This window comes from Tasmannia lanceolata, unplaced genomic scaffold (assembly GCF_043159265.1).
Source record: "Tasmannia lanceolata isolate RefF3 unplaced genomic scaffold, GAP_Taslan_0.1 ptg000006l, whole genome shotgun sequence".
NCBI classification, from domain to species: Eukaryota; Viridiplantae; Streptophyta; class Magnoliopsida; order Canellales; family Winteraceae; genus Tasmannia; species Tasmannia lanceolata.
The window spans coordinates 8,792,094-8,814,461 of NW_027518683.1; the positions used below are offsets into that span (position 1 = coordinate 8,792,094).

General features: G+C 39.7%; 2 protein-coding genes and 1 pseudogene across 6 annotated transcripts; 2 read left to right on the forward strand and 1 right to left on the reverse strand.

Annotated features, from left to right (window-relative positions):
• The first annotated feature begins 4,005 nt into the window (after positions 1 to 4,005).
• LOC143879556 (putative WRKY transcription factor 4) lies at positions 4,006 to 19,689 on the forward strand. Of its 5 annotated transcripts, none has more exons than XR_013251317.1 (6): positions 4,006 to 4,505; positions 6,813 to 7,513; positions 7,591 to 7,749; positions 11,974 to 12,389; positions 16,929 to 17,174; positions 17,675 to 19,689. XR_013251317.1 is itself a non-coding variant. In XM_077381998.1 (5 exons), the coding sequence occupies exons 1-4, from the start codon at positions 4,107 to 4,109 to the stop codon at positions 12,371 to 12,373; spliced, it is 1,659 nt and encodes a 552-aa protein (XP_077238113.1). In that variant the 5' UTR covers positions 4,006 to 4,106; the 3' UTR covers positions 12,374 to 12,389; positions 16,929 to 17,426. The 5 variants fall into 5 exon arrangements, 3 of the variants coding, with proteins under 3 accessions (XP_077238113.1, XP_077238114.1, XP_077238115.1); XR_013251318.1 differs by having other exon boundaries at positions 17,091 to 17,174; positions 17,675 to 19,688; XM_077381998.1 differs by lacking the exon at positions 17,675 to 19,689 and having other exon boundaries at positions 16,929 to 17,426.
• LOC143879557 (putative acetyltransferase At3g50280 pseudogene) lies at positions 13,124 to 14,768 on the forward strand (annotated as a pseudogene).
• LOC143879558 (putative acetyltransferase At3g50280) lies at positions 17,877 to 19,479 on the reverse strand. The gene has a single exon (XM_077382001.1). It carries the CDS (start codon positions 19,354 to 19,356, stop codon positions 18,028 to 18,030), a length of 1,329 nt encoding a protein of 442 aa, XP_077238116.1. The 5' UTR covers positions 19,357 to 19,479; the 3' UTR covers positions 17,877 to 18,027.
• Positions 19,690 to 22,368: the final 2,679 nt, after the last annotated feature.

Genomic DNA, 22,368 nt, shown 5'->3' on the forward strand with positions numbered 1-22,368 from the left:
GGGCACAACCTATTTAGGCTGTGGCCCATCTAATGGACGATTTGGATTATCCTATGGTGTGGGCCATACCGTACTTTTAATAAAGTGAGGAGTGCCATCATCAAAATACACTAGTGCTGTAACATTTCCCAACATTTAATCAGAAAAGTAGAAAACAAAGTGCGTAGTGCCATTGTCAAAATATGGTAGTGCTTGCATCAGTCTCCAGATTATTCGTATTACTTGTTATATGAGCTATTATTAGTACGTGGGGAAAAACGTTCATCAACTCGCCCCAGTATGAATGGGTATACGCCCCAAAAGTCTCCCACATTGGATAATCCTGACCATCTGATTTGTGAAGATCTTAAGGGCAATTTGGATACCTCATGCATTTGTATTTTGAATTGGATTTGAGTTTTGGATGCAAAACACATCAATCATCTTCATGATCATGTTTTAAGAGAGAGAGATTGAGGGACGGAGGGATGTCTCGTTGCTGCCGGAGCAACGTCGGCAGCGATGGTGACGGAAGTTGCCACAAATATTGATTTCCAAATAATGTCTCGCAGAAAAGATTTGAAAATCGGAATTTTTTGCACTGTCGTAGCTGATTTGGAAATCTAAGGATCTGATCTAGTTCAAAATATCAACTAAAGCCAGATCTAAATCTTGCTAGTATCCAAACGTGGCCTAAGATTAATATTTTGAAAACACGGTCTGTACCAACGTTGTGTTCTTCAACGCTTTTCGTTCTTGGCATTTTAGAGTGGCAAAACGGGCGGAACAAAATTGCTTGGGGCCAATCAAGAATTTGACATTTTTTAGCCACAGGGAAATTAGAATTTGGAGAAACAAACGGAATAAGTCGGATTTGGCTACAGATGAAGCAAAAAGTTTCCCTTGAAAATTTATTTACCACCCCCTACAAACTTGTAGGAGGAGAATGTTGAGAAATTTGTCGTAAAATCTGATTCGATCATGCACAAACAAGCAGAAAAGTATAAATGAAAATAGGAGTTATGCTTGTAGCTCAATGGTCGAGGCATTGTTTCTCAACCTTGAGGTCAGTTTCGACCCTAGCTTACCAACCGGAAAAAAGTAAAAATGAAAGTAAACCAGTGTTTAAAAGCACAGATGTGATGCGGAACGTAGCCAAGAAAATCCTTGTCGACTCGGTCCAGACATTGCTAAGAACGTGGTTGACGCGGTCATAACTTGGGAGAGTCAAAAGGAGTTTATTGACTTTGTAGGGCAAAACTCAGAATGCGGATGTAGTGCAACGCGGAACGCAAGGTTAAAAGGAGTCGACTCGGGCAAGTTCCTTGTCGAGTCAAGGAGTTTTTAAACATCGAAAATTTGAAATAAACCACAAGATGAAACCCAAGCAGTTACATGGTTAGGCCAAGATGCATGTGCCTACGGACAAGAACATGATCTTCTCCTATGAGAAAGAAAAATTACAATGTTTACAAATGGATTACTCCGCACACACTCTCAACCAAGACCATACACAAGAGTAACCCAAGATAAAACTAAGAGAAAAAAACAAGAAAACTCTCTCTCTCTCTCTCTCTCTCCTCTCTCTCCACAGGAGGAAAAAACACTCTCTCTCTCTCATTCCCTCTCCCCTTAGTAATAGGTTAATTAAGAGGCTCTTATTTCTAATTTGGTTTTCCACCAGAACCAAACTAGGAAACCTAGTGGCGTGGAAAACAAGGCAACTTTCCCAACGAAGAAGGCATTTCTGTCACAACAAATGTGTTTGATGGCTCATGGAGAAAGCAGTTGTGCAAACTGTCCAAGCTCTCCACAGATGAAACAATCCCACTTCTTCTTGAAGCTTTGATTATTTTTTATTGTACGTGTCCATCTCTCTGCCAGTGGGGACCAAAATTGGGCCTAAATTTAGAATTTCTTGTTGTGCAGGTAATTCCATCAGTTTTGCCTTTCAAACTAACTCCAAGATGTAGACAATTTATCAATAATAGCCACTACTTATTGCCATGCTTCAATATTGAACCTTTTAATTGACTTCTTCGGATATCTCTAAGATGGACTTCTCGTCTTCTTGGGATATCTTTAAAACATATTTGCACTTATATTCAACTAGTATTGAAGATAATAATTCACTAGCCCACAGGCACAAATATAAGCAGTTTTATCAACAGACACCATATAAAAGCTCTACGTGTTAAAAGTATAAAAGATTAAATAACACCATCTCCAACAGCTTAAGCTTGTAGAGTAATTGGTTGCGAGGTCTTTGTTGCAGCCCATACAATGTACTTTTGTAATCTTCGCACAATGGGGACTCTTTCATCACCTTTGCATGAACAATTTGCATTTCCATTGAACCCTAGATCCACGTTTTCACAACATCACGGAGTGTTCTTACAATAAAAAAATATCTGGTCTTTCAATTTGATGTAGAAACTTTCAAGTTGCTACAAGTTGAAGATGGGATATTATGTGTTCATATCATTTTAAATGGAAAAATGATAAGCATGGAGAAGTATAAAAAAAATGATGAGAAAAAATGCATCAATTATAATTAATTTTTGAATCTTCATTGGTAACTTAGTATTATAAATTAATTTTTTATTATAAAATAAAATTAAGAGACAAAATCACTGCACTTCTATGAAATTAAAACCGGCCCATTGGGCTCTCCGAGTAAGGCCCAAGCCCGACCGACTTTTTTAATGGGCTTACAAATTAGGCCCAATATACTGTATCTTGTGGGTGATTCGAAAACGATCATTTGGGCCGGGCCTTAAAAGCCCATTGGATTACCAAATTCATTGAAAGACAGTCATCCTAATTTAGTATAAATTATTAATTTCAACACATTATCAATAATTTCTATGAGCTGGATTTTTCCTATCAAATTATCTTCCTACACTGCGGTTTATTACGACCCCTAATTCAAGCCGACGGCCCTGCTGTCTTCGACAGTTTTTATTTAATTCCCCTTTTTTGAGCAAATTTTCAAGAAAAAAAATTGGAAGAAAAAACGAATCTTCCTTCCTAACAATAGATTTATCCTTATTAATACAAAATCACCAAATGTGATAGAAAACAGTCTGGAGAAAATCTTCGAGGCGATTATTGTCAGAAGACGGTAAATAGTGACGCCAGTCTGTAGAAAATCTTCAAGGCGATTACTGTCAGAAGACGGTAAATAGTGACGGCGAAGTTCACGACCGTCATCTATGACGGAGTCTCTTTTCTCTCTAAACACAACTTATCAATTGTATCAAACCATATTTAGACCATATAATCTACGGCTTTAAACCATCCTTATAAAAACCGATACGATACATAAGATGTGTATCAAATTGATGATTAACTCTTACCCAATGCACGTGGTTTACAGGTGATTGCGTGCTTCCATAGAGATTAGTCCAGCCCTAAATGGGGTAGGGATACCCTATGTCATTAAAAAAATTTGATAACAATACACTACATATGGAGTGCACACTCTTGGGAAGAAAAGAGTGTTGCTAGGAAGACACATCCGTGTTAGGAGTATCCGTGACATCCATTCCTTCCTATTTTGTCATCAATTTAAGGTGCATTTTATGATAAAAATTAAAAATACCCCTACCTTCAAATAAATGAAACGATAAAGATTTGTTATCACTCATTAGCTTTCCTTTTTTTCTCATGACTAGGTTGACCTTTAGCAGGAAAAGTCCCGAGAAGTTGACCACGAGAAATTAAACCATCTAGTGAACTTCTAAGACTTACTAGTTTCATTCCTCTATTTTTCGTATCCAAAAGGCCCGAAATCGTCAGTGTTCGTGAGCGAGAAAATGCGTGCCCAATTTATCGCGAGACAAAACCTACTACTGTTTAAGTCAAACTAACGACAAACGGCGTCATGTTGACGTTATAGAATACTTCAAAAGGACCGTTAAAATTAACGGGGAATATAACGCCGTCAGGACAGCTAAAACTACCGGGTCAATATCAGTCAAAGAAGAAGCTCCACTCCTATTTAAACCCCTCTCGCTCCCCCTCCTTCTAAGACAAGACAAAGTAACCGATTTTAGAGCACCGAACCGGGTTTTTCTCTACTGAACCGGCCGAAACCCGGCTCAGTTGCAGTTTCAGAGCTCTCCATGGCGGAAGAACAGAGCACGGAGGTTGTAAAAGTAGACAAAGAAGAAAAAAGAAAAAGGAAAGGGAAAGAAAAAGAAGAGAAACCGTTAGAAAAGCAACCAAACGCCCTTCCTTCCATTTCTATGCCCGATCATTCGGTTGAAGCTCTGTTTAAAGGAACGTGTGCTCAAAACTCTGTTACAGAAACCCTAACCCTATCTTCTTCTTCTCCGGGGCCAAACGAGCGTGATTCTGACCCCCGGTCTTTCTGCCAGCTTCTTGCCGGCGCCATGGCTTCGCCGGCGGCGAATTTTCCGCCGGTATTAGCTGCCGGATTTGAAATGAATACGAAACTGATTCTTGGCGTTGATCCGACACGTCTTGCGTTGGCCGCTCATCCTGGTTTTATCAGAGTACAGGTTTTGATCGAGTCTTCGCTTGTTCTTCATGGATTATCTTTGATTCTTTTTGTTCTGTCCTTTGGTTTGGTGAATGGTTATGTGATTTTTTTTTATTTTTTTTTTGGTTATTTATGATTTGAATTATGCTGCATGAGATTGCAATTTTGAATTTTTTATTTTCTTCCTGGGATATTTGTTCTGAATTGGGGATCATTCTTTACAGTGTTTATGGAGTTTTGAGTGATAGAAAATGGAGAGAGTGATAGAACAATGTTCAATCAAAACAGAAAATAGGGAAGAAAATTATAGAAAAAGAGAAGAATTGAGAAAATGGTGAGTTGAGGTAATTCGATGTACTAAATGTGATTATTCATTACTGAATAGGCATGCAACATCTACATTATATAGAAATTGCAGAAAACAAAATAGGATATAGAAATCAGCAAAGTTGGAAAAAGAAATTACGGAAACCTAATATAATATGGAAATAACGTAAATAAGGAAAGCAATCGAAGTAAGGAAACCTGGTTCTAACAGAGAGAGCATGGCGTGTAATGGTTTTCCATTGGTGGTCTGGCACAGATATTCTTGGCTGGATTCGTTGTTGTGGGCCACGCCCATTTACCAACCCTAAGCCCACCTACATGATCCACGAGTGATGTTTAGAGCTGGACGCACCTGGTTTATTTTTCCGATTCGGTGTTGTGGGCCACACCCATTTACCAACCCCAAGCCCACCAACATGATCCATGACCGATGTTTAGAGCTGGACGCACCTGGTTTCTTTTTCCAATGGTGTTAGTAGAAGGGGAATCCTACAGCTCTGGTTAGAGAGGTGATAGGTGTCTCATTGTAGGCTTTATTTATAGCCTTGGTCCCCACTCTCATAAGCACTGAAAATAAAAAAGAGAACTCCATTGAGCTGTTGAATCCACGTGAGAGGGATTTATATTGTCCCTGAGGTCAAGGAGAGTGTGCAAGATCAGGTCCAGCCATGCACTCCCAAAGCGAGGAGGAAGACAAAGCAAACATGAGATGATCGACCTTTTGGACCCTTGAGATGATCGACCTTTTGGATTACCATCTTGCGTTGAGTGTTTTCAATTTGGTTGCAATGTGATGGTCAAAATGTTTCTGTAAACATCGTATGTTCAGAAATCAGAACTACTGTGATTTGCATTTTAGATAGTAGGGATATAACTAGAAACCGGAATCTTCCATTTTGAATATGCAAGTTTGTTTATATATAAGTTTCACATTCAGAACATCTTACTAATCCGCTTCACCAGTTCATGGCTGAGAGATAGTTAACTTTTCAAAATTTATATGCTTGGTTCCATGCACCATCCCCTTTCCTTCTAATAAGAACTAGGGGTTTGATGTTAGAGCCAGTTGGAACCACATTCATTGGGTACTGTTTTCATTATGACAATCTATTCAGTCCTTGTGTTAGCCCGTGTATTAGTTCATGACTGAGAGATAGTGAACTGTTCAAAATTTATATGCTCAGTTGCATGCACCATCCCCTTCTAATAAGAGCTAGGGGTTTGATGTTAGAGCCAGTTGGAACCACTTTCACTGGGTACTGTTTTCATTATGACAATCTATTCAGTCCTTGTGTTAGCCTGCGTATTAGTTTGTACTTTGTAGTGAAATGATCAAAGAAATTTTCAATTGTTTTTCTGGTAGTCTTTCTATGTTTCTGTTTTCTTTTTTGTTTGAACAAGTGGAGATTAATATAAACAAAAATTCATGACGTTGCAGAAAGTAGAAAAAAGAAAGAACAAAAGCAAAAAAAGAACTAAACTACAAAGTAGGCATCTCGTGCCAAACCATCATCATGTGCAAGATACACCAAAATTTGCCAAACTATCGGCATAAGAGCTCCTGGCATCAAAGCCAATTTGACGCCACTCCACACAGCACAAACCTCCACCTCTGCCATATCACAGTCACCATAGGGGCCTGCAAAGGACATGCTAACCGAGAATTAGGTCGGAGAGTACTCCCCAGTGCTATCCATCCCGATTATAATGCCATCCTGGTTAAGGATTTTCCAACTACCATCAAATTGAACTTAATCCACCCCTTGAATGGAGAAGGCCAGGCATCATGAAATCTGTCGATGTTTGATGTTTATTCAATGCTCTAGAGAGTTCCATTACTTGAGGTGAAGATGAGAGGGTTTTCTATCATGTTTCCTTCAAAGAACTGTATTGTTAATAGGCAGTGCTTTGTATCATTGTACATATTTCGTAGGCTAGCCACAGGTTTCTAATGCATCCACACTGGCTATTCTCATCTCTCTCTTTTTTTCCGGTCCAGGGACAATTTGGGATGTCCCATCAAGAAGCCTTGGCAAGCGTCACAGCCCTTGCTGCTCAAGCTCAGGCACATATGCAATGTCAGGCCAGGTATCTGTCATCAACGGACTCACCACCATCAAATTCTCTCACGCGGTCTATGCTTGTACCACTCAATCCAACTCCACTGCAGCAAAGACCGCCGCAAGTATCAGAGGAAAACATATCAATGCTAGCAATGGAGCAGCACACTTCCTCAGACCAGAAAGCTCATCCCTGTCATACTATTGGGAAGAAGCCCTCAGGTGATGGCTACAATTGGCGAAAGTATGGTCAGAAGCACGTGAAGAGTAGTGGTGAGGGTTATCGAAGCTATTACAAATGCACACACGCCAATTGTCATGTTAAGAAGAAGGTTCTTAATTGTGGTAGCCAAGTCACTGAAATTACTTACAAAGGTCAGCATAGCCATGACCCTCCTCAGAAGATTAGATCCTCTAAAGGGAGTGGGTTTCTATCCGATAGGACTATTGGAGGGAATGAGACTGTAGATCTTCCTGGAGAAAACCCTGATGGATCAAATCTGCCTAAGTCTATGAGCAAACAGAGTGTTGGCCATGCAACACCTGAACAACCAGTACATTATTCAAATGACTGTGATGGGAATGCTGGCATTACAGCTGACGAGGAGAGTGATGATGAACCAGATCCAAAAAGAACCAGGTGTTCTATAAGTTGGTTTTTCAGATATTTTTTCTTTCATCAGTTATATTGACTATTTAATGGTTTTGATGGAACAGGACTGTGGAAACCACTGTCACATACTCAGCACCTTTATTAAAGACAGTCAAGGAGCCTAGAGTTGTTCTTCAGACAGCATCTGATCCAGAAAGCTTGAGTGATGGCTACAGGTGGCGCAAGTATGGGCAGAAACTAGTAAAGGGAAACCCTAACCCCAGGCAGGTGCCTTGTATGAATATTTCAGTTTTCATTCTCTATTTCATTTGTATTTGCACTTATCTGAAAATTTACAATGAGTTAAAATAAGCGACTACTTCACAGCATGGAGGTTTAGTCTTGAAGAATTAATCTGCTTATATTGGTGATATTTTTGAGATGGGATGACAGCTAATCATAAGTGCTACCTAGAACAGTGGTTTATTTTCTTTTCTTTTGTCTCTTTTTTTTATCTTTTGTCTTAATTTCCTAAAGGTATTACTTACATCATGCATGAATATAATAGTGTTACAGTCTATATCAAGAATAGAATGGTTACATGTCATGCTTTCCTGATCTTGTAGATTTTTGTCTGATCATTGCTAAGGTTAGGAAGTCAATGTTATTGTTCAAATCTGTGTGATATGTGTGTCTTAGTTTGATCCAATGATGTCTCATCAACTTTAAAAGTGACAATAGACTTCTTGAAGAATTATGAAAGTACACTTTGTTCGTTCCATACTATCACTAGGATGTTTCATATATAACAAGAACCATGTCAAATTCAACAAGCCCAAAATGTGGGATTAGTGGATTCGCAATACATATTTAAATTAGTTTAAAAGTACTTTATAAATAAAAATAATATACAATGGAAAAATGAACTCGATCAACTAATAGTCATTTATTCATTTAAACTAGAAAATTACAACCCAATTAAACGTAATGATATGGTCATTCATAGAAAAACAATCAAATTTGCTCTCTGTAGAAAATATAATTCATTTGTAGAAAAACAAAGTTTGCTTTTTGTTGTTTTTCAAAAACAACATAAAGCAGATGCCCTTAAAAAAAACCAGATCCAGCCCACTCCTCTCCAAAATAACAATTTTCACTAATAGACTCAATAGAAAAAACATGTGTGGAAGGAAAAGAGTAGGAAAAAAATAAAAAATAATTAATCTAAACCAAAGAAAAAAAGAAGTCCTAAGGAGTACCTAATTTTTTTTTTTTGAATGATAGTACCTAAATTTTTTTAAAATATAAAGAGTATAAAGAGGAACAAGAATAAGTGGTGATGATAGGAGAACAATAAAATGCCTAATGGGATTTCAGATTTAAAAACAAAATGAGAAATTAAAAAGATAGGACTTCATTTTGGCAAGCATACACACATTCCGACTTGGCCAAAGAAATCACTGCATTTCTCACTGCATTTAGTGGGAAAACAAATCATGGTAAAAAAAACACAAAAAAGAGGGGAAAATAAAAAAGAAGAAAAATGGTATGGTTTCAACAAAAGAAGGGGTGGGAAATGATAAAAATGGGTTTCGACAGTAATGGATTCTGACAGTTTCTCAACAATATTTCGGTGGGATTCCAACCATCATCCAACTAGAAAAGCTTTGAGAAGCTGTTTTTCGAGAAAAAAAAAGAGGAAAAAATGATGGGATTTCCTTGATTTTCAAAAAAAAAATCTTAATCATTTAACAAGTGTTTCAAAATGTTGACATGGACCCAAACATCGGCCAATGCAAATCCTAGTCGACCCTACACGGTGCAACCGAGTACTTGGTTTATGTGGTCATTACTTGAAATGAGTATTGATTGACTTGAGAGGAAAAAAATGTGAACTCGAAGAACTTAGCCAAGGTAAAAAGGAATCGACCCAAACAAGTTGACGATTGACTTGGGGAGTTTTGAAACACTTCTTTTATCAACTCCCTCTCATACAGTTTGTATGGAAGAAGGAAGAAAATGTAAAAAAGAGATAGAGGAAAGAATAGAGAAGAGAAGAATTTCATGGAGGTTGAAGTCCAATACCTGGACTTCTAGCCTTTCTATATATTTAATGAAATTACAACTTATGCCATTATGCCCATCTATGATGGGCCCTATCTTAATAGCATGAAACAAACACGACTTAAATGAAAATTACAGGGAAACTATGATAAAAAAAACTCTTAATCCATCCCCCCCTCTGCTCACTCCAAACTGGGAGTGTAGATGTCATCCATGCTCAACTTGGAACGAATACTTCCAAACTCACTGCTTGCAAGTTCCTTTGTGAATATGTCTGCCAATTGATCTTTGGACCTCACACATTGTAGATTTCAATTTGCCAGTGATCTTTTCACGACCAAAATGACAATCTACTTCAATGTGCTCAGTCCTCTCATTTAACACTGAATTGCTAGCAATGAAGGTAGTTGCTTAATTATCACAGAGAATCTTCATGTTCTTTTAAACTTCAAACCCTAACTCTTTCATATGTGTATTCAATCACATCAGTTCACGTGCGTGTTCCATTGCACGATACTTGACTCATAAAAGATTAAATGCCACGTCAAACAACTTAAGCCTTTGGAGTAATTGGTTGTTTCACATGGTATCAGAGCAAATTGCCTGGGTTCAAAACTCCTTGATATTAAAAATCCACATGTAACGGCCAACCCAAAAAAGAGGCCACATGTGCCAAGTGTAGGCCAACCCTAAAAAGAGGGGTCACACGTTAGGGGGAGTGTCTAAGTATAAAATATTAAATAATGCCATCTCCAACAGCTTAAGCCTTTGGAGTAATTGGTTGTTTCACAGACTTTACAATAAATCATGCAACCACATTCTATTTGTTACACCAAGTAACTAGAGTTTTACCCATAAAAAAAAGTAACTATATTTCCTTTAAAAAAGTACAATAGCTCGTTGTCAAACGTCTGTGCAAAAGTGATACTAACCAATTTACAACAGATATTCCAGTAATGCAATGTCAGTGAGATAATTTTAATGTGGCTCAGTTCCTCTTGGGTTTGAAATCAGAATTTGAAACTACTCGGGTTCAAACTCTTGTCTAGACTCCAATGTGCATCTCTGTCTGATTCTGGAGTTCACATTACAGATAATGGAACCCTAGGAGAGCTGTTGACTCTGACTATCATCCATGTATGATCCATACTAGATCTGACCAACTGCCCATCATACTTCTATGTTCTTAACGGTCCATCTTTCTCTCAATAGAGCCTTTCATTGGAACGTTTCAGTCCATTACTTTGAAAAAAATGAGCCATTGGTTCTGGTACAAGTGACTCTCATTACTGCCTAGACAGTTAGACATCCAACTCATAAGCGTATTGCGGATCGATCTGCCTTGATTGTGAGAGCCACACAATAGAGTTTTGTTACATCCTTAAGGGAAACTCAATAGTTTTGCCACTCCAGTCAAGCCATGTATACTGATGAGGGTGTTGCTGCTAACTCTTCTGAGGAATCGATTACTGTCCAACCATCTAGTGATGTGATATTAATCTTTAGGAGTATTCATATCTGTTGCTTAGTTTGCTCCCCATCCATCTTCCACTACTACTCTTACTCAGTTAGGTACCTCCACGACTTGTTCTGCCTCTACTTTTCCATAGGTCATTTGACTCAGGAGCATCCGATCCTATGACTGGTACAGCAAATATGTGTTCTACTTTTCATTCCTTGTCTTCTACACCATGTGTCACTCTTGCAGATGATGCTGCCTCTCGTGTCTCTAGTATAGAAAGTGGTCAACCAAGTTCGTCATTGTCTTTATCTTCAGTTTTTTGTTCCTAAACTCTCATTTAATTTGATGTCTATTTGGTAAACTTGTTAAACTCTTGAATTGCTTGGCATAACATTTTGGAATGATGTAAAACTCATGTTTCAAATACGATCAACTGAACATCTTTAGGCTTAGATCTCTAGGGATGCTTTCGAAATAGTTTTACTTCGGATCTCTGACTCCATTTAGTAGATGCTTCGGCATATTTAAAGAAACACACATGATCATCGATGGCACACACAGGAATGGAATTACTTTGCAGAAGTATATTAAAGTCCATGTCTTTTAAAAATCATGGAAGTTTAGTTTATGAAAGTCCATGGAAACGATGAAAAATTGAGATGAAACTTCAGTACATGCTAGAATAAGTACAAATTCACACTTAGAAACCATCACATTAGCAAGACATCCACCCTTAATGGTTTAACAAGATCAAACAACTAATGACATGTGCTATGCGAATGTTTCTAACTCCTGTCATCTATCATGGATACCAAATGATGTACGGGCATTAGCGGAAGCTTTGAGACGGAATATTTGATTGGAGGAAAAGCTTAAGCTTCTAACTCCCAAAGCCTAAGCCATTAGAGATGGCATTATTTAATCTTTTATACTTTAACAATTCTTTCCTCCACCCTGATCCTTCTCTCTTGCGTTTCTTCAGGAGCTACTACAAATGCACGTCTGAGGGATGCCCTGTTCGTAAGCATGTTGAGAAGGCTTTGGATAATGTAAATTCCTTAGTAGTAAAGTATGAGGGCAAACACAACCATGGTCAACCTGAATGTAAAAAAAGCGACGATCCTCCGACAACTGCTCTTCTTATAGCTGCTGCAACTACTGCTGGTAAACAGTTAAAGGCATCCAATATTTCACCAGATCCACAACCCTCAAAAAGGGAAAATGCAGGGGAAGATGGAGATGACATAACAATGGAATCAGCTCAAACTCTTTTGAGCATTGGATTAAACTCAAAGTCTTCTGAAACAGATGGTGGGTCAAAGAATCCAAACATCATTCAACAATCTCTGTTCAATAAAAATCATGCAGCAGTTTCTGCCTAAACCATTTAATAAACAGGTTTGATTAAATTTGAGATTATCTTGTTTCTTTCTTTTTTATGTGTCTCTACTTTTTTTTTAAGATATTTATTTTTGTGCACTCTCCTAGTTTCCTTAGATCAGGCTAATAGTGATATTCACAACATAGGACTGTTGCAAAACTTCCATCTCACAATCTTCTCTTTAGGAAGAAAAGGTGTGACATGAGTAATGCAAGTACAGTATGGCTTCTGCTTCAAAAGGGGGAGATGGGGACTGTATATCTTGTACTGGGTCACATGAGAATGCTAGGTCCACACTGGCATGGATAAATCTGGACCACTTGATAGCAAAGGAACTCCTTCTCTGTGTTTCTTCTCAGAAGGTTTATCGCCCATTAATATATCTACCATTGATCAAGCGAGTGAGATCTTGATTCAGTCGTGTGGGGCCAGGCATTTTCGTATGGCCTCATGGTGGCCCTCAGGATCAACCATCCCAATAAACATACTGCATGCTAGGATTTTGATCACAATCGCCAGATTGATTTTAGAATGTCTCTTCTTTTATTATGAGTCAATTGTTGGTGATTTTATGTTTAATAGATCAAAATAAGCATCTAAGAAAAGCCGCCTTTAAAATAGGGCGATGATAGATTCGCGCACCCTCTGTAGGATAATTCACACCCAATGTAACGTGAATTGAGGCAGACACTTGGACGCATTTTAACGTCTATTGACGCTAATGAGGTGCGAATCATCCTACACCCGAAAATATTGCATAGTTAGAATGCTAGATACCTTGGTTAGGTGTAGGATAATTCGCACTACCATCTACGAAAAGGGGTTGGCATTTGTCGACATTGGCACCCCTCTAGTCAATAACTTGCCGTATCAGACTCTCCACTGGTACTCTGTTCTTCTTGACCTCCTCAGAAACCCCACCATGTCTCAGGCAGCTGTTCGACACATCTCAAATTGCACCGTCAAACCACATCGCATTAATCCAGAACAAGAACAACAACAACACTGCCCACTAACACCCTGGGATCTCCCTCTCCTCTCTATTCACTACATTCAACAAGGCCTCCTTTTCCACAAACCCCAACAAGAAGAACCAGAACAAAACCTCCATTCCATCATCGATCACCTCAAAAACTCCCTATCTCTAACACTAGACCACTTCTCCCCTCTCTCCGGTCGCCTCGTAACCCACTCCCATCCCTCCTCTTCCTCTTCCTCTATCTTTCTCGACAACAATCTCGCCGGAGCCGAATTCATCCACGCCACAGCTGACCACTTAACCGTCGCGGATGTCCTGGCCCCACCTTATGTCCCACCCATCATCGAATCCTTCTTCGCCTTTAACGGAGCTGTCAACCATGACGGCCACTCCCTACCCTTACTCGCCGTCCAATTAACGGAACTCATCGATGGCTTCTTCATCGGCTGCTCTTTCAACCACGTAGTCGGAGACGGGAGTTCTTTTTGGCATTTCTTCAACTCATGGTCCGAAATTACCCGAACAAATAAATCTCAAATCTCTCGCCCTCCAATTCTCTCTCGTTGGTTCCCACAAGGTTCAAAATCTCCCATCCTCCTTCCTTTCTCCCACCCAGACGAGTTCATCCAACGATTCACTCCTCCCCAACTCAGAGACCGATTCTTCCACTTCACCTCCGAGTCCATCTCCCGACTTAAATCAAAAGCCAACACCGAGTCTCAAACCAACAAAATCTCCTCCTTCCAAGCCTTATCTGCCTTGGTATGGATTTCTTTAATTCGTGCTCGACGCTTGCCATCCGATTACCAAACGAGCTGCGGATTTTCTGCCAATTCACGGTCGAGACTTAACCCGCCTTTGTCGCATGACTACTTCGGCAATGCCATCGGATTGATATTTGCCAAGGCAACAGTGGGCGAGTTGTTGGGGAACGGACTCGGGTGGGCAGCGTGGAAGCTGAACGAGTGCGTAGCGAGTCAGAATGACTCGGCCGTGCGGGGCGCGGTAGAGGCGTTTCTAAAAGCCCCACGGGTGCCAAAACATGTGGGCATGCTCGGATACGGGACATTGTTGACGGGGAGCTCGCCAAGGTTCCCGGTCTATGATGTGGATTTCGGGTGGGGAAAACCGGTGGCGGTTCGGACCGGACAGGATAATAAGTTTGATAATAAGATTATAGCGTTTGCTGGGAGGGAAGGAGGAGGGAGCGTTGATTTGGAGATTTGTCTTTTACCTGAGGTTATGAACTCGCTTGAGTCAGATGGCGAGTTCATGGATGCCGTCTCGGATGTGGTATGGTGAGACTAGTCTGACCCATCGACAGTTTATTTTAAATGTTCCACAGGTGGGTGGGTTGGTTGTGTGGGTCTAATATGCTTTATTACAGCTTTTTAAATTGGGTATCATTTTGTTCTGATAGGATTTTGCACAATCTCCTGATTGATTTCAGAATGCCTCTTCCTTTATCATGAATCAATTGTCTCTGTTTGGATGCCAGAACTTTTTTGGTTCTTGGGACTTTTGTGGAATTTCAGCAAGAAAACCCAAGTTTGGTTGCTAGTTATAAAAGAATCCCACAAACAAAAGTAACTCCGCACGAAACCCAAAGCTGAAAAAAAAAATCCCAAGAACCAAAGTAATCCCGCACGAAGTCCGAGGATCAAAATAAGCATCTAAGAAAAGCTGCCCTTGAAATATTGGAAAATGATATGGTTATGTACCCAATATTTTCAACTTCTTGAGTAACAAGGGTTTTGAGAAGTCAGACAAAATGGGCTGGGAATGCTAGGAAATGGGGTGGAAGGAAATATGAGTTCATTTTTTATAAAGGACAAACTACAAGTTGCCAAGCAACTTTTGGTGAACTACCACATTGCCAAGCTTTTAAAGAGACCACCAACACACCAAGTTTTGACTCTAAAAAGAATGAAACACCCTTCTTATTATTCTTTTTTCTTCGTGTTGCTGGATTTTTAGGTTTGGAAGGGGAAAAAAATGGAAAAGAATCCCAAAAATTGGGCAAGTTGATGAAGAAAAACCGAAAAAGTGTAAAAAGCAGAAGAAGAAAAAAAACCCAAAATTGGAAAATGAGAAGAACAGCAAAAAATGGAAAAAATAATAGAAAACCATCTAAAATCAAGGAAAAGAATAACTCTTCAATCTATATTGAGTTCTTATTGTATAGTTTATCTACAAATTAGAGAGTTAAGATCATCCGATGGAGATGATTTTTTAGCACAATCTAGAAACATTGGGCCCAACAAATGAATGGTTTGGATCTCCCAATAGGTGGGCTTCATTGTATTTTTCAAAATATAGGCTCACCTATGAACGGACGTAATACACACTGGAGCACACCTGTTGTATGACACTGCAAGCATCCTATTATATGGCACTGCATAAATCATACAGCCCATATTCTTTGGAAAATTTACTTGGCCACTTTCTTTGAAGATGCAATGTAAATATGTCGTGCCCCAAAAATGATCTGCCTAGGATCGTCTGATGGCGATGATTTGTGGGGCAAGGCCTATGATTTTTGGGGCAAGGCCTATGTACCTTCGGTCGCAACAAATGAACGGTTTGAATCTTTGAACAAAGTGAGCTCAAGTGTTTTTTTATTTAAAAAATACACTTTTTTTGCTGTCCACTTTCTTCAAAGATCTAAACCGTTGTTGGCCCCACTAAGGATTCATCTTCAATGAGAGAGAGATTTTAACTGGTAGAAGAGCACTAGACCAGAACATGACACCAGAAGACAGGTCGTTGGTCAGATGGGCCACACCAATCTGGTCTAATATGAATAAGAGGTTCAGCATCATGGACAAGAGGCTTGGTGATCACTACTCAAAATCTTCCCCCTTTCTTCTCCATCTGTATCATTGTTATACCTCTTTCAAAGAGGATTTTACACTATTTTCATTTGTCATTTTCTTCCATCTCTATCATTACGATGTTAATAAAACCCGCGAACCACGCCTGCTTACCTCACATTGGAATTTATTACACTACATTACAAGACAAAAGCTTTAGAAACTCCCACCATTTATGAAAAACTGTAAACAAATCAAATTCATGTGAAGCTCAGATTTCAATTTACATGATTGAAAAGTGGCTTCAAGTGTCAAATAACCCCTTGTGCCGCTTTAATGCCATGCTTTTATGTATTTGCAGATCATATTGGACATGGTTTTTAAGACCCAAGGACAAGTGAATTCATAGAACTTAGAAGATTAACCAGCTTTTAAGCAAGTTGTGGGCTGTACATTTTTCTTTTCATTTCTTAACTCTGCTTTGTTGATCTCAGCTTTGTTCGTTAGTCCAAATCTCAGTTGTAGCTTTTAAGCAAGTTGTGGGCCAGATACTTTGATCTCACAACAAATTTTTATAATTTTGGATAATACCATGTTAATGTTGCTGTCACAGGTACATGCCTTTCACTAGTATGATTGCTTGAGGATTTGAAAGATCATGTTATCATTTTTTTTCTTCTTTTTAGAGCAGAATTTAATTTTGTCTTTATTTAATTATCTGTTTGTTTTTTTAAGGGATTGATTTCTTATTTGGACGGTTTTAGGTTGTATTATGCTAAAATTGAAATAGGGACTCCTCCAAGCGGTGTCCAAAGAAGTGTGACCTCACTGCATGTTTCAATTTTGACTTCATTATATCTCGGTTCCCAAATTCGTCATCCATATCGTGTGAGATTTGAGTCCGAAAAATATCCTTTCGAATGCAGATTTCAAAATGAAGATCTATGACTTTGGGATTGCACATGTATCATTCAAAGATGCTCCTTTAGCTATCAACTATTTTCTGGATTGTATGTGTCTCTATTACCTTTCTTAAATCTGCATTCTCTATAACTTCCCCTCCATTTTGTTTCTTGTATTCTATTTAATTTTATTCTCTGTAAGTTCAAACCTTTACTGAGTTAACTTTGCACAAGCTAATTAAAAAAGTTCAAGAAGCAGCAAATATGCCATTAAAGACAAAATGCATCTCCTTAATATCATATGACATTCGTCAAGGGGCTTGATGAATTCATAACTTGCCAAAGCCTCAGCCATTCCTTCAATTCAAAGTAAAACAGATATGAGAATAATGTTATGAATCATTTCACATTTGTTGTCTTTGTTGACGGTAGGGGATTAGTTGGTTGTTGGGGATTATGATCACCTATATTTCAAGGGAACCGATATGTTACCTATGGTATTGTCACCTGTGTGTCTATTCTCTATATTTACCTTGAATATCTCAAGATGAGAGGTATGGAATCTCAAGGTTTATTAACTTGCTTGGTGACCACGGATACATGTGCAGGTTTGCTTGCAATCAGCTACGCATATTTCCTAGGAGTATACATGTGTATGATTTTCTTCTTTCTTCTTGATGTCTAAAACTTCTCTATTTGTTATATTGCCATCAGTCCCACGTGCACTTTTTACTAGTCTCATATAAAAGAAATAGCTCTGCGGCTCGGCCTACAACCCAAAAAAAAAAAAAAAAAAAAAAAGGCACAAAATTAAGAAGATAATGTAGGTATTATTTCGTACGATGAAACACGAAGATGACACCCACTTTTAAAAGCTGTAACAGAGCGTGCAGGACCCATCGACCGACCCAAGGGTGGCACATTTGTTTCCCTAATAAAATGTGATTGGGTCAGACTCGTCTCACAATAACGCATCAGAGACGGCATCCATGAACTCGCTGTCCGACTCGAGCGAGTTCATAACGTCCGGTAAGAGACATATCTCCAAATCAACGCTCCCTCCTCCTTCCCGCCCAGCAAACGCCATAATCTTATTATCAAACTTATTATCCTGCCCAGTTCGAACCGCCACCGGTTTTCCCCACCCAAAATCCACGTCGTAGACCGGGAACCTCGGCGAGCTCCCTGTCATCACCGTCCCGGAATCAAACAGGCCCAAACGATGCACGCGCGGGGCCTTTAGAAACTCCTCTAACGCACCACGTACGGCCGAGTCATCGTGACTCGCTACGCACTCGTTCAGTTTCCATGCTGCCCAACCGAGTCCGTTCCCCAACAACTCGCCCACGGTTGCCGTTGCAAATATCATTCCGATGGCGTTACCAAAGTAGTCACGTGACAACGGTGGGTTTAGTCTTGACCGTGAATCGATGGAAAATCTGCACGTCGTCGGAACATCGGACGGCAAGCGTCGAGCGCGAATTAAAGAAATCCATACGAAGGCGGATAAGGCCTGGAAGGAGGAGATTTTGTTGGTTTGAGACTCGGTGTTGGCTTTTGATTTGAGTCGGGAGACGGACTCGGAAGTGAAGTGGAAGAATCGGTCTCTGAGTCGAGGAAGAGTGAATCGTTCGATGAACTCGTCTGAGTGGGAAAAAGGAAGGCAGATGGGAGATTCTGAACCTTGTGGGAACCAACGAGAGAGTAATGGAAGGCGAGAAATTTGGAATTTATTTGTTCGGGTAATTTCGGACCATGAGTTGAAGAAATGCCAAAAAGAAGCGCCGTCTCCGACTAGGTGGTTGAAGGAGCAGCCGATGAAGAAGCCGTCGGTGAGCTCTGTTAACTGGACGGCGAGTAAGGGTAGGGAGTGGCCGTCATAGTTGACGGCTTCGTTAAGGGCAAAGAAGGATTCGACGATAGGTGGGATGTCGTGTGGGGTAAGGACGTCGGCTACGGTTAATTCGGCGGCGGCTTGGATGAATTCAGCTCCGGCGGCATTGCAGTCGAGAAAGATAGAGTCCGAATGGGTTACGAGGCGACCGGAGAGCGGGAAGAAGTGGTCTAGTGCTAGAGATAGAGAGTTTTTGAGGCGATCGATGATGGGTTGGAGGTTTTGTTTTGGTTCTTGTTGTTGGGGTTTGTAGAAAAGGAGGCCTTTTTGAATGTAGTGAACAGAGAGGAGAGGGAGATCCCAGGCTGTTAATGGGCAGTGTTTTTCTTCTTCATTGGGAATGCGATGTGGTTTGATGGTGCAGGTGGAGATGTGTCGGACGGCTGCCTGAGACATGGTGGTTTTAGGGGAGGTGAAAGAGGAGGATAGGCTACTACTGGAGATGTCTGATACGGCACGTTTGAGAAGGGGAGGATTGGCAATATTATCTAAACAACGGGACTCTGCCGTTTTGTAATGACTAATGAGAGAGAGAGAGAGAGAGAGAGAGAGAGAGGCATTGCATTTTGACTGGTTGACTTTTCCTTTTTAATTGGCTTCTGATTATTGTGAATTTGTAATTGCTATTTGGGAAACTGTAATAATTAACCGTTGTTAGATCTTTAAATACTAAAAGACAGGCAGTGCAAATATGAAAACATGGCTGTGCTAAATATGTTTCCCCACTACCTTGTTTTGATAATAACACTATTTTCTTATGGAATTCATCCGAAGTTCCGAACCCTCGCATCTGTAGCTATTTCCATAATCTACATTCCCATTACAACCTACTCACGTTTTCGCTCGCCTCTAATCAATGGCTTGGAGTATCCTAAAAAGTGGGCTCTACTATACTCTCTTTCTTAAAAATATCGTATTTCACGTGCACACATTATATAAAAGGCCAGGTTTTAAGATTGGGAATGTGGTGTAGTATTTAAAGGATGTCAAAGGCTATTACACTAGCGCGTGTTTAGCCTCTGACATCTCTTTAAATACAACATGACATACAAGTGGAGTGCGTGTTTATATGCTTGAGTGCAGAAATCATTTCCCTTTTATATTTTATATATGTTTGACTCGAGAACATGTGAGCCATGTGGACTTTACAATCAGGTGCATTGAATACTTCTCAGCGATGTACGTCAGCCTGCTAAAGTCGTACATACACTTCAGCTGACTGTCTCAGCTAAAACAAGGGGCGGTTATATCACTTGCCGAAAGATAAATCACAGACAGACTTATAAATTCACCCCCTTCAACTATTTTTTTATTGATTCTATTTTAAATTTTCTTTGGAGTAATCAAGGGAAGTGATAAATCCGCCCTTTCGATTACTTGGGACACCCGGCAGAAGTGTACGTGGCAATCAACCATTGAATCCTTCTGACATTAAGGACATCAGCCTTTCTGCAGTCATTGATACACTGCATTAGTTAAGGTGCATGATATTTTACAATCACTGTACACAAATTGAAGGAACCCCATCACCTAATAGTATTTATCAACGGCTTCAATTTTGCAATCTTCAGTGCACTGTTCGATGACGTAGATTCAGCACCATTGCGCTTTGATATTTGCAGGGGTGCCTTTCAATTTAGCATTCCTCCCTGAGATATTATATTTATATGATGGGTGGCGTACAAACCTGTATTTTTTTCAAAAAAAGTACGGTATGGTCCACTCCAACTGTTCATGTTCTCATTAAGAGGGTAACCACTGACCACTTATTGTGCATGAACTTTGTTGCAAGAGAAAAGAGAGAGTACTCGTTGTGAGAATAAGTTTGGGTGGGGCCTACATTGTTCAAATATTTAAACAATTCAATTGGTAGGGGCCCCACCAACTGTTTTTTTTTTTTTTTGAGGGGCAAGCTGCGGTTAGGCACACCCCTACTAAATAAAAAGATTACAAGTCAAGGAGGCTCGAAAGGGAGCATCATTGAACTAAGAGTCCTACAAAGCCTGCTATAGACAAAGCCAAGAAAAAACAACATGTGATCAGATCCATTGAAGTAGGCCCCACAGGACTTTTTAAAAAATACTGGATTTTTTTACCCCCTCCCTAAAAGACACTTATTGGACCCCACTTATGCCTAATTTATGTGATCAGATCCATTGATCCGGATGGAAACCATAATCCGGAAGTGTAGAATCACTCAGAAGAATGATTGCAAAATGTGGCCTTAGCTATTGATTTTTCTAGTCCTTAATATCAACACTCCTATTGAATTTGATATATAAAATCTTCCTTGGTACACTTTCATCTTTGGAGCAAGGCTTTAAAAGCATCTCTCTTTCAAACTCTCTGTCTCTCTCTCTCTACCATGTTTCAATCTACGGCCGAGTTATCATCTGATTCTCTCTTTGCCTTCTTTATCTGCAATTTGATCATTGTCATTCTTCTTATTAACATGTCTAAACCCGATTTGCCCTCCGATTATCAAGAACCATTGTACATTATGACAATCTCCGAGAGGATTGAAGCCGAAAAAGAAGAGAGAAAATTAAGAAGACGTCGAAGAATTCAAAAGGAAAGTAGAAGGATTCATTAACAAAGTCAATAAGAGATGGAAGGCAGAGAAGATGCAAGGACTCCTTGTTTTGAATAGATTTAAAGAGCAAGATTAGTAGTAATTTATCGTTGGTACGTATGTTTAATGTTTAAAAACTGGGACCCATGGTAAAATAAGTTGAACTTTTTCCTCAGTTTTGTTCTTGTTCCTAGGAGTGCTAATGATTTTGCGGATCACCTTGCTAAATTCAGGGTAGTGAGGGACTCTTTTTACTTTGGGGCTTCTGATCATCCACACTATCCCAGTTGAGCCACTTCCACAGAAGGCCATGAGCAGGTCCCGAAGAAAGGAACCAGGACTAGGGGGAAGGGAATTACAAAAGGGGGGATAGGTTCCCAGCATCATCGTCTCTTATAACAAGTGCCGACAGCATCTTGAACAATAAGAACAAGTAAAGCAGAAGGGATGGACATAGGATCTATATCCATACCCTTACAGGGACAATCAAATTTGGATAAGAAATCAGCTGGTTGGTTGGCCTCCCTCCAAACATGAGTAAGCTTCCATTCTTCAAATAATGGTAATACATTCTTGATTTTGTTAAAGATCGGTCTAGCACGCCGGGGGCATTCCACTTCACCATTAATGCCTTTCACCGCCACCATTGAATCAGACTCAATATGTAATCTGACTAAACTTTTACTGCTGGCCAAAATCATCCCTTGAAAAATTGCTTCCATCTCAAGAATGTGAATTGGCTTGGGCTCTGGATGAATAGAATATAACCCAACCGAATCGCCATGAGAGTCCCGAAGAATACCTCCAATCCCAGCATCATCACCTGAAACAGATGC

Excerpts from the sequence above, each read along its gene's own strand:
- LOC143879556 (XM_077381998.1), top strand. The coding sequence starts at position 4,107 with ATGGCGGAAGAACAGAGCACGGAGGTTGTAAAAGTAGACAAAGAAGAA. Across the intron at positions 4,506-6,812 it reads CTGGTTTTATCAGAGTACAG|GGACAATTTGGGATGTCCCA; the intron begins GTTTTGATCGAG and ends TTTCCGGTCCAG. Across the intron at positions 7,750-11,973 it reads AAGGGAAACCCTAACCCCAG|GAGCTACTACAAATGCACGT; the intron begins GCAGGTGCCTTG and ends GCGTTTCTTCAG.
- LOC143879558 (XM_077382001.1), bottom strand. The coding sequence starts at position 19,356 with ATGTCTCAGGCAGCCGTCCGACACATCTCCACCTGCACCATCAAACCA.